This window comes from Accipiter gentilis, chromosome 8, assembly GCF_929443795.1.
Source record: "Accipiter gentilis chromosome 8, bAccGen1.1, whole genome shotgun sequence".
NCBI lineage: Eukaryota > Metazoa > Chordata > Aves > Accipitriformes > Accipitridae > Astur > Astur gentilis.
In genome coordinates this window covers 17,306,156-17,317,273 of record NC_064887.1, presented here as the reverse complement: position 1 = coordinate 17,317,273, position 11,118 = coordinate 17,306,156, and the positions used below count along the sequence as shown (strand labels likewise).

General features: G+C 46.9%; 1 protein-coding gene across 5 annotated transcripts in view; it reads left to right on the top strand.

The window, feature by feature from the left end:
* The first annotated feature begins 2,104 nt into the window (after nucleotides 1–2,104).
* The window catches only part of COL24A1 (collagen type XXIV alpha 1 chain), a 151,896-nt gene continuing 142,882 nt past the window's right edge, over nucleotides 2,105–11,118 (top strand). For all 5 annotated transcript variants that reach the window (XR_007507118.1, XM_049809387.1, XM_049809386.1 and 2 more), the window contains exons 1-2: nucleotides 2,105–2,354; nucleotides 9,029–9,090. Coding sequence is in view for 4 of the 5 variants with exons in the window: in XM_049809387.1 (XP_049665344.1) it covers nucleotides 2,299–2,354; nucleotides 9,029–9,090 (118 nt within the window). In the remaining variant the exon portion in view is untranslated. The remainder of the gene's footprint in view (nucleotides 2,355–9,028; nucleotides 9,091–11,118) is intronic.

Below are 11,118 nucleotides of genomic sequence, written 5' to 3'. Positions count from 1 at the left end.
TTTTAAAAATTTATACTGGTTTAAGTCACTGCGTGATCAGGGTCAGCAAAGATGTGCAGCTGGCAAGAATCTCAAGTTGTGCCTTCTTCAGTGCAAACACTGCTGGAAAGGGAGGTCTTGACACATAATGCCCCCAGCCCATCTCGCCATGTGCCACAGGTGGCCTCCTGTACTTGTCCATGTACACTGAAGTGAGGGCAGGATTTAGCCAGGGGCACTTTTGGGGCAGAATTCTCTCAATAATAGCCCTAATGCTGATGCTAAAGGGTTAAGAAATCAATTATATGTCTACTGCATACAAAACATCTTATTTAAGGGATTGATAGATTTCACGGAATGGCACCAAACCATTCCCACCCCAATCTGTAACGTACACATTTTAGTTTATCTTAATGCTAATAAACAAAAGCTAAATGAAATATAACACTGTAGTTGTTGGACACAATTCAAGTGTGGTTTAAAACAGCAATGCTTACCCAGACTTCATTGCAGCAGTGTCCCATACCTCCCCGGGCAGGCACTGTCTTCTCTTCAGTGAACAAATACTTTTTCACATTTTGCTGTCACTGTGTTTAATACAAGGTACACAGACAGGAAGGCAAAGCGTTGTCAGCTTTGGCTTTCAAAAAGTGAAGTAAATGGGAAATCCCACGGTAGCCAGTGAGACTATATAGATTCTGAATAAGTCACGGTATTGAAAATGAATTTGAGTGTAAAATTAAACACTAAAACACTCTGGTGCGTTGCCTGAGAATAACTTTTTTCCGCTATAGCTTTGGCTTCTGTTATGCCCAAGAAAATTCACCGGTCTAGGTTTGCTCTTGGTTCCCTCACAATTTCCCCCCCCCCCCCCATATTTTTCTGCCTGTTCCCAGCTACCTGGATCACCCCGAAAAGTCCTTTTCGGCCACGCGGAGAATCCTCCGTGATAACAATATAAACCCCTTGTCTTGTACAGCCTTTCTTTGTGCCTTATCACTTCTCTTGTTTTCTGTTGTTTGGGAACACGTTTGGTTTTATTTCATGCCACCTTCCTCCATCTTACCTACAACCTGAAGGTCTTTGCTGCAGGTCTGATGTGAAATCTTCGTTCTTGTAACACCCAGCAACAGCCAAATACCACGGTCCTAACTCACATCAAATTTTGGCTTAGGTCAATGGAAGCTTTGCAGGCTTTGAGCATGGGTTTGCTGTACGGCCTGTCTGTTGCGACGTCTGGTACTGTTTAACTCTACCTTGTTTGTTTTGAGAGGCAGTTTGCATAAGGATGTCTTACGGGATAAAGCTAGTGTAGATTGCGTTAGTGGGACAAGGTAAGAAAACTGGAAATTAAAGCTAAAAAAGGCCTTAGCCTCTTTAGGAAGAAGACAGCGAAAGGTGTCGTGTTTCTCTTGGCATTGTAACGCTACCAGATGACATCTGCTCTTCAAACATTTTCCAGAGGGAGGATTGCTGGACCCCACTCCAACTATACTCAAAACGCAAAGCCCCCAGCACACCCAGCTTTATACCATTTCGTCCCCTCCCTTCCCCCGCTACCTCCGTCCCCACCTTTCAGTTTGACTTGCAGCTTCCAGCCCAGCCTTCCCAGCCGGAGCCCAGCGGGGACCGACGGCTCTCCTCGCCCCTCGGACGCGCTAAGCCGCACCACCTGCCCGCGCCTTTCCTTTTTCCTTTTTCCTTTCCTTTCCTTTCCTTTCCCATCCCACCGCCGTCAGCCGGACCGGGCGCACCTGGGGCCGCCGCACGGCTCTCCCTCCCGGGCCCCGCCGGTGCCGGGCCGGAGGGCGCTCGGCTCGGGGCTCGGCGCTGGGCGGCCGGCGGCGGCCTCGGCTACCGCGCCCGGGGGGACCTGCGCGGGGCAGCGCGCACCATGCGCGGCCGGGGTCCGGCCCGCCCCGGGGGCCGCGTTTGCTGATGTAATCGCCGGGCAGCCAGCGCTGAAATCTAACACCGAGGCAGGCGGGGAGGACCGCCGGTGCCGGGGCAGGCGGCTGCAGCGCCGCTCCGCCGCCGGACTCCGCGGGCAGCCGCGGGGCTCCCCCGCCACCCAGCCCCCGGCGCCCCCCCCCCCCCCCCCGGTCCCCCCGCCCTTCTTCCCTCCCTCCCTCCCTCCTTCCTTCCCTCCCTCCGCGCCCGCCCCCGCGGGCCGTACGCGGGCCGCCCTCGGGCTTGCGCGGAGCTCGGCGGAGACCTCGGGGCCGGCGGGGTTTCATGGACAGGACCTGACCCTGCGGCGGCGCGGCGCTCGGCTCCGGCTTTCCCTCGGATCCCCGCTGCCCGGGCAAATGCATACAAATGCATTTGGGAGCCGAGAGGACAAGGCGAGGACGCATCTCTCCCGCGGCGCAAACGTAAGCGGGAGCCGGGGCGGCGCGACGGCGGGCTCCGCTTCCCCCGGCCGGCGGCGACGGGGCGCCCCGCTCCGCCACCCCGCCGCGGGGCTCGGGGCTCGGCCGCGGGGCCGGGCGGGGGCCCGGGGGCCGCGGCTCAGCTCCCCTGCCGGGGGCGGAGGACGGCCGCCCCGGTGGGCTGTCCCCCCGCCCTTACCCTCCGAGCTCCAGCCGTAGCCCCGCGATGTCCCGGGTGCCCCCGGAGGACCGGCGGGGGCTGCGGGGCGCCGGCTGCCCGGACGGAGCCCGCCCGTGCCGGCGGCCGTGCGTCTCTCCCCTCCGCGCTCCTCTCCCTCGTCTCTCCCTCTTGCTTTCCTGGATGTTGCCGGTCCCGTCCAGCACCCTCGTGTCGCCTTCCCCCCCCCGTCCAAGCCCACGGCCCGGCAGGCAGCCTGGCTCGGGGGAGCCCGGCCCGGGGAGGGTCGCGCGGGTGCGTGGCTCCCCGTGGAGCGGGGGCAGCCTGACCGGAGAGCCGGGACACCCCTGCACCCCTCGGGGGGAATGGGGGTGCCGGGGGAGAGCGTGCCTCTGCACCCACAAGTAACGCGGCTGCTCGTCCTCCCTAGCTGTTGAAACACCGCAAACAAACAAAACCTGCAGAATTGAGGTTTGAGAGGTGAGGCTACTCTCTTAACAGCAGAGAGGACCAGATGAGGTCCCCTGTATTTACAGGCTTCTGCCGTAGGCTGAGGTATTTCTAATGCATCGTCATCTGCGATGCAAAGGTAGAGCTCCGCTCTCCTCCATAGTTTGCCTAAAAGCAGCCCAGGCGAGATGATGTGAACTTTTGGTAGCTGTAACGATATTATAGAGGTTGCCAGTACGTGTCTCTTTCTGTAAAGTGCTTGTTTTGTTCTGGCTGTTGCTTAAAGTAAGTTTACTGAGAGCTCCGAGCGGGACGGAGAAGGATTTGTCTTGAGTTGTAGCGAGGATTATGCTGCTAAAGCGTGCCTGGTGTGTAATCTGGGTGCGCCTGAATGCTTATGAGCAGTTACGTGGCTGCCTGAAGGTGGCTTTCCCAGGAGATGTGTGTTCAGTGGCTGGGGGGGGTGACTTCTTCAGGAAGCGTCTGAGTGCAATTAAAAAAAGGGGTTTATCTGATATCTGTAAAGGGATGTTGCTGATAGAGAAACATAAATTGAATTACAGTAAAGTAGTACAGTAGCAAAGATGCAGTTTACCCCAGTTCAAAATCGGAGAGAGCTTCAGGATATGTATCTATATGTTTCTATCCTGTTTACCTAATTTACATCACTAGAGAGAGAGCAACCTGGTTGCTTGCCTGTGTTAAGAAGCTAGAATTCTTCTCAAAAGGATCGGGTTTCCTTAGCATATATCACGCCAGTCAATCCCTTGCAACCTAGACCCCCTTTTTGTGGAAATGCCGTTAGGTCAGACCTGCTACCTGTATAGGGGTGTCTCCACAGCTTAAATAAAGAAAACTTCTACAGCTGCATGACTCCTAAATCTCTCGCCAAATTTGTTGATGGAATATTTAATTTTAAAACATGACCAGCCTTGTGTTACCCTTGTCTCTTGCGAGCACTGAGTTGTAGAGCATTTGAAGAGTGGTCTACAAAATGTACAGAGACAAACCCCGAAAGAAGAGAGAATTTCACAGGAGTGGGAATTTGAGCTGTGTACTTTTGCCTTAATACAGAGGAAAACACTTAGTATACGCTACCTAGAGAAGAGAACTAGTGTAAGAAATCAGGGATGTACTCATAAACCGGTTCTAAAATCATATCTTTTTCATTAATTTTTCTCCTTTTAGAAATACTAACAGAGTTGACTGTTCATCTGGATGTGGCAGTTTCTCACCTTAAGCCAAATGCTGTCCAGAGCGACTGGGCCACCAGGCAGGAAGTTTCCTTTCCTCTGAACCATGGCACTGTTCAGGATTCCTCTTAGGCTCCTCAGAAGGAAAGAGCGATACATCTTTTGATCCTCTACATCTCACCTCATCTTGCGTCTCTCCCTTTTCCCCTTCTTTCAAATTGTGTACTTGCAGCAAAGGATCTGTGCCCAAAGGGCATGTGACTGTCACTTGGGGGAGAGGTTTTGGAGGCTGCTGTGTCCCCTCAAGCCATGTTGATAGTAGGTCTCTTAAAACTTGGGAAGCAGCACTGGACCTGCTGGCTAATCTCACTATAGCAGCAGAGGAAGATATCTTTCCTTTCAGATCTTGAAAGATAAGGCTTTTAATAACCTAGGGCATCTCTGTCCACAAGGTGCTATCACCTTTCACAAAGCCCTCCACAGGCATGATGGATGCAAACTCAGCCGTTCACCTCACCAGTCCTCAGAGGAGATCCAGTGAAGCAATGCACGTGGGGCAGGTGCTGGTATTTAAACCAGCATCACTGATGAGCGCAGGGTTGAATGCACCTGTGCCAGTTACATTGGGAACAGGTTTCCCTGCCTTCTCTAGCAGCCGGGTAGGGGTATTTCTTCCTTTAAACTTGAGGTTTAGGAAACTAGCCTGGAATGAAGAGGATACTGATGTGCACTTGACCAAACCTGAGCTCTGTATGCCGCTGAATAGTCTTCAGAGGGTGGAATTTTTCATCGTTGCTTGCCACAACTTACTTTGAAGCTTATCAGTGTCCTCATCCATCTGTCACCCTTAATGGAAAAAAAATTAAATATGGATAGTTGCTGTCCACTCATAGGAAGAGACAAACAGCTGCAAGATGTCAAAGATTATCAGAAAGAGAAGCTCTATTTTAAGTGGTAGAATAGCTCAACCGCATTTGATAGTACCTTCCTCCAAACAATTATAGTTGGCCTCAGCTTGTGCTTGCATGTAAAATAGGAGAGAGGATGAAAGGGTAGGAGGAGGGGAGGAAGCTCAAGAGATACCTCAACTCTAGGACAGGGCATAGCCAAGGGGTACTGGAACAGCTTCACGTGTGATCTTAAATGGGGAAAAATAGCCAGCATTTGAGTCAGCTGGAGTCTTCCCTGCCACATGCTTTTGCATTTCTCTGTTGTCGTGTCCCATCGGGGCGAGTGTCCTCGGGAGCTACGAGCTCAGCTAAGGCATGCTGTCCAGGGTTTCTGCAGGCTGCTTGCTTTGTTCCTTGCACCTATGGCAGATGATGGATCAAGCCATGTACGTGTTGCATAGGAGGGAGCCTGGTGGCTTAGTGGCAGTGCTGGTGTGAGAATGGAGACTGAGAACTGGGCTGCTCTGCAGCTTAAAAGCTGCAAATGCAAGGAGTAGTGATCTGACAGAGAAGGGAGGGTTTGCACAAATGGATTCTCTCAGAAAGACAGAATTTAATTTTTTTTTCATCTTTGGCCGCGGAGGGCTCCCTTGTACAAGTTCACTTTAGGTTGCACATGGTTCCATTTACAAAAAGTTTTACTTGTTGTGAAAAAAGGTAGCAGGAAAACTAACTTTTCCCACGCGGTAGAGGACCTCCAGCCCTATGGTTGACTCTGGTCCCTGTTTTTTCTCTTAGCTGATCTCTCATCTGTTCTTGACATTAGCTGGAGAGCACTGTGTAAGCCAGACATTTGTCTTTACCTCTCACTAAATGTTTCTGTATATCTAGTTACATCTCTCTAATTTACAGCCCTGGGAGCATTTTGGAATTTCTTGCCTTCCTACAATGTTTGCTGGGAGGTGACAGAGGCAGATACCTAACACACAGCTTGTCCCTGGCTGATGTTGTGGAAGAGGCTGTTGTAATGTTAAGAGGAGTCATTGCATTTTGGGCTCTGGGGTTCTTTGAGCGTCCTGACTTTGGAGTTAACTAAAATATTTTATGCTATTTTTAATTGTGAATCCATTTTGCGCCCATGAAAGTCAAATAAATAAAGAGTTGTCCTGAGTTTTAGCTGATAGTGCAATGCATGGACTTTCTTCCTAACACGGCTATCTCCTGTCACTGAGCATCTCATTAGATCAAAAGATGACGTGTTGTGTTACACAGAAACTATGAGCTTGAATTCTGGTCTTACAAGCTGAAAAAACCAAAGTGAGTATCCCATAGCTGACCTACTGTTTCACAATAGTCAGTATTAGGTCTTTTGCAGGAGTGGCAGAGCTGCTCCAGTAGACATTCCGTGGCTGTAGCAGGAGAAAGCCTGAAGAGAGAAGTAGCTAGGGACTGCAGTGGTTAATTAAAAAGCGTGCCCTTACAAGCCTGTTGGGATTTGTAAGGTGTAGTTTCCACCCCGCTCCCCTTTTGTGATCAGAACTGAAGCAATGATGCATGTTTTTTAATATTCTGTACATTCTGTGCATTTTCTTCTAAGAAGCATGATGTATCTACAGTTTTACAGTAGCAATAGCAATAATAAAATATTACCATTATCATGCCTTACTGTTCCTTAAATTATTCATTTGTTCTGATTGCCAAAACTTAAGCTCTGACAATATACAAATCCACATGTAGGTGTATAACCAAGGGACCTAATTTTGTCCAAGATCCTGCGCACTTATTTGCTTTGAAAACTTCAAGCAGATGTTTTGAAGAATGCTGTGGGAGACTCTTTAAGATACGTCATAGCAGGAATAATATGTTTAGTTCAATTTTATAAAGCTTCTTTTCCATGCCCCTGTAGTTTGGAATCCTGTCTAAAGAAGTGCTTCGCCTGAAAATCAGTGGGGCAATTTGTGAATACAGTCCAGGCTGCTGATCGGGTGGAAAAGAAAAGGACAGCAGAGAGGTTTGCCAGCTGGAGAGGGGGTGGTGCTGGATAGTGCACTTTTTAAATTATTGTTTGAACCAACACACCTGTAAGGAATGGGAGTTGGTTGGGTCTATAATGCTTCCTTTCTCCTTCCACCATTTGCCGTGAATGTTTTTCCCTCCTAACAGGAATTGTGGGAAGGCTCAGCCAGCGGGCTTTGGTTGGCAAGTGTCTATCAAGGGCTGGGCTTGTGGAGGGGCAGTTGAGAACTGTCTGCTGCCTGGGTTGGACTGGGCTAGGGAGGGAGCCCTCAAGAAGCAGTGGCATCAGCTGTGAAGTACCCCCTTCCCCTAAAGGGGACTTGGTTTGAAAACTAGGGTGAAACCCCCCAGTAAAACTGCTTAAGTGGAAGGAGAGTAAGTAATCAAACCCATCCTCTGCTACACCAATGAATTTTGATACTTTTTTTTTTCTTTTTTTTTCCTTTGTTTCACTGAGCAAATTGATAAAACCAGATTTTTGCTCTGTGGTTTTCATGCACTTGGATGTTTCTGGAATGTTTGAATTGCAAACCCTTGGAAGGGATATTAAGATTTTTCACTAAATACTGCTCTATATATATGTGTGTGTGTGTGTACGTACATATATATAAAAATATTTAAATCATAGCATGATTTCTCATTATACCATTACTAATACTTGGTTTATGCATATGTTATCCTCTGAGCTGAAGGCAACCTGGCAGTGGGAGGAACTTGTCTGTCATTGCTGTTTGAACCATATGCTCCTATATAAAGCGGTAGAGCTTTCTTCCTGCACTTTTTATTGCTGTGCGAACCTGATAAATTAGCTGGCAAAGTCAGGTCACATGAAGTTACAGGTGTTTAGTTGCAACTGTGTTCCTTTCAAATACTGTTTATTCGAGATACTCAGGTGTTCTCTGGCATGGTCCAGCAAATGTTTTTAGTCAATCTAGTGTTATGAGAAATCAATGCGGTTACATATGTTAATAAGCAAGAGGGTTGAGCTGAGGCTTGAGTGTGAGTTGAGTAGTTGGTATCAGAACTATATGTCTGATATTTTAGAAATATTTCTTCTCAGAATTGAACAGGTATAGGTCACTATAATCGTTACATACATCTGTTTCTGTGCCTGGATGTCCAACATTTAATAAATGAGAAATATATTCTCTGCTAAAGATTCAGTCACTGATAAGAGTGTGATTAGGTGCTAATCTAGCTAATATGGTAATTGAATAAAAACAGCAGACAGTCTGTTTTTAGCCATGGTAAAAAAATGTATTTTTTTCCCCACATCCAACACTTTTCATTTAAAGCAGATTTTGAGCATGTAACCTCTATCAACCTTATATATGTTCATTGCAATCAGTAAGCCTATGATACATATCAGTATTGCACTCTCCTACCTGAGCATGAAGTTTTAAGTTAAAATGTGATGGAATCTTTTTACTTTGTGAAGAGCATGTCTTATTTATAACATGACAAAATTTTATAATACAGGAACAGAAGTGTGCCACATTTTCATTTATGGTAAAATGATGTGATATAGTGACAAGACTGATAGCAGGTCAAAAGTATCTAGTGATCTCTACAGGCATTAACTTGTCACTTATTTTATCGTTTCTTTACATTAACATTTTTTTTTCGTTCCAGAAAGAAATTTACTACATAGCAGCATTCATATTTGAAGGCTGCTGCAAGAAAATACAAACCAGATGCAGTTACTTTATTAGTAAGAGCCAGTGTAAAATATATGTACTATATATGAGGGCATACATAATCCTAGATCTTTGTGTAAAACGCCTTCTCAGCATCAGTGGAAAGTTGTACAATGTGATGGCTTTGATCCAGGACTTGCTGAAGTTAATGGTATCCTGCCATTGACTTTGGATGTTGAATCAAGCTTAATTCCTTGGAGTTCTGAAACTGTAGATGTTTTCTCACATGTTCTTTTCTTTCTTTCTCTTTTAGGAAAACTCTCCTTTTTATTGCAATATGTATAGCTATGGGTGTTGCACAAGGACCCAAACAAGGTGAGAACGCTGTTTTATTATAACAGGACATTTGTATAATCTGTTACTAGATGAAAAGAGTAAATGGCTGTTGTTACTAGTGACCTTGGGTTCAGTTCCTTAATGGTGACTTAAAGAAAGTACCAGCTACAGCATAGTGATAGCAAAAGTTTAAAGCAACCAGTTTGGAAAAGATGACCTTTTGAAAATTACTCAGATTTTCTGTCTATGAAATTGCTTACATATTTAAGCAAGCTCTTCATAAAAGAGAAGCCTTGTACAGTGAAAAGGCTTTGATTGTGTCTTCACTGCAAGTGGGTGTCCTTGGGGGTGGCAAGCTATGACTGAGTTACCTTTGCACTTAGGGCTGTGCAAGCAAAACCACTGCATATAATAAAGGCTTAGTCTAGGCTGGCATCACTAAAGCAAAAAGTGAAATAGTGTATTCATTTGGGTTTGCATTCAGATGCAGATGTTAGCGAGGAAATAGAGTTGCCTTGTTTTTAGTTTCTTTTTTAATCTGCCAGCTGTTATAACTGCACCAGATGTGCAGCTTGTGCTAGAGACTGCTGTGGGAATATTAGTGTCCCAAAGTGGTAGAGGCTAACATGCCATTTAGTCATTTCTTATCTGCCAGGAGAGTGGCAGCATCGGTTCTCTGCCATGTTCCTTCACAGGTGAAGCAAGAAATAGGTCACCCACCCTTGTCTGGTAAGTATGTTAACTGCAAAGACTCAGCTGAATACAAACAGCTGGGTTGCATGGTTAAGACAAGACTCATTCCTGATAACGTTTTGCTAGAACCCTGTGGGATATCTCGGCAGCCTCCCACTGTTATTCTCACCAGTGCCTTTTTCCTTCTCATCGACTGCAACTGGCAAAGCTTGGTTTTTACTTCGGTTGCAGTTGGTTCCCCTGCACACACCCCTGTTCTCTCTGTAGTTTTGCCTTCTGTTAGTTACTTGTTTGCCTGGTAAGATTGGTTGTTGATTTTTCACATTCAGCTCAACGGGGGACATACGCTTTTGTGATGATGGGATTTTCCCAGATTTTTCTAACAGCTGGGCCAAGCTCTCATCAGAGGAGGGGCAGCACCTGAAGATGTGTGTGGCCTGCCCTGCTCCAGGCCTGCAGGGATGGAAAGGGAAGAGGCTGTTTTAGGGAGGCAGTTTGCACTTTCCCAGTGTAGCGGGAGCAGGTGAGGGATGCCAGAGACAGGTGTGCAGCAATGGTTTCAGTTGTCTTCATCACTCCAGGCCACCCTCCTCTTCTGCAAAGAAATAAACAATTTCTCTCACTTCTCCCGTGCCCCAGCCTGACAATTACTTTTCTAATGAAACTTCAGGTGAGGACTGTGAAGGCTACAGGACTGGAGGGCAGCAGTGACATGGGGGAGTGGGTGCAGTCTGAGGCTTATTTGCCTCTTGGCTGAGAGTACCTCTGTGCACAGAGCCTTGCAGAAATGGGGTAAAGCCTCCAGTCTTGACATGCTTACATTTGATTTTAATTTTTTTTTTTGTCACCAGCAGATGAAGGAACTTTCCTACCTTTTTTTTTTTTTTTTTAAATTACTCAACATCATTTCTAGATAGGTGTATGAGAAGCCTTACTGAATGAGAACGCCCCTTTATCCCCTGTGCACAGATGCCATACATAACTTCATTTTCTTTAAGTGCTTGCTTGGGATGGAAATGATGCATTGAACCTTGGTGCAACTTCCTGTTCATGCGTTAATTTGGTCCCTCATGCACTTGCATAGTGTGCAAAAAGTAGTTCAGAGAACAGCAGAGTGAGGAAACCTCCTCAAAAAAAAGAGCAGCTCAAGTGTATCCTTCAGTCTCAGTATATAATCTGCAGAGCTAGCACTATTCCATTTGCAGTGCTTAGAGTTTGTCCAGGAAGAGGATTGTCTGCCCATTAGGAATATGTTAACACTTAAGTTGTTATTAAAACTTTCTTGGCAGTTGTCTTTTGAAAAAAGAGTGTTCTGCCAAATATGAAGATGCTAGCTAGGGTCATTAACATTTCTTCTCTCCTGAGCTGATGGGA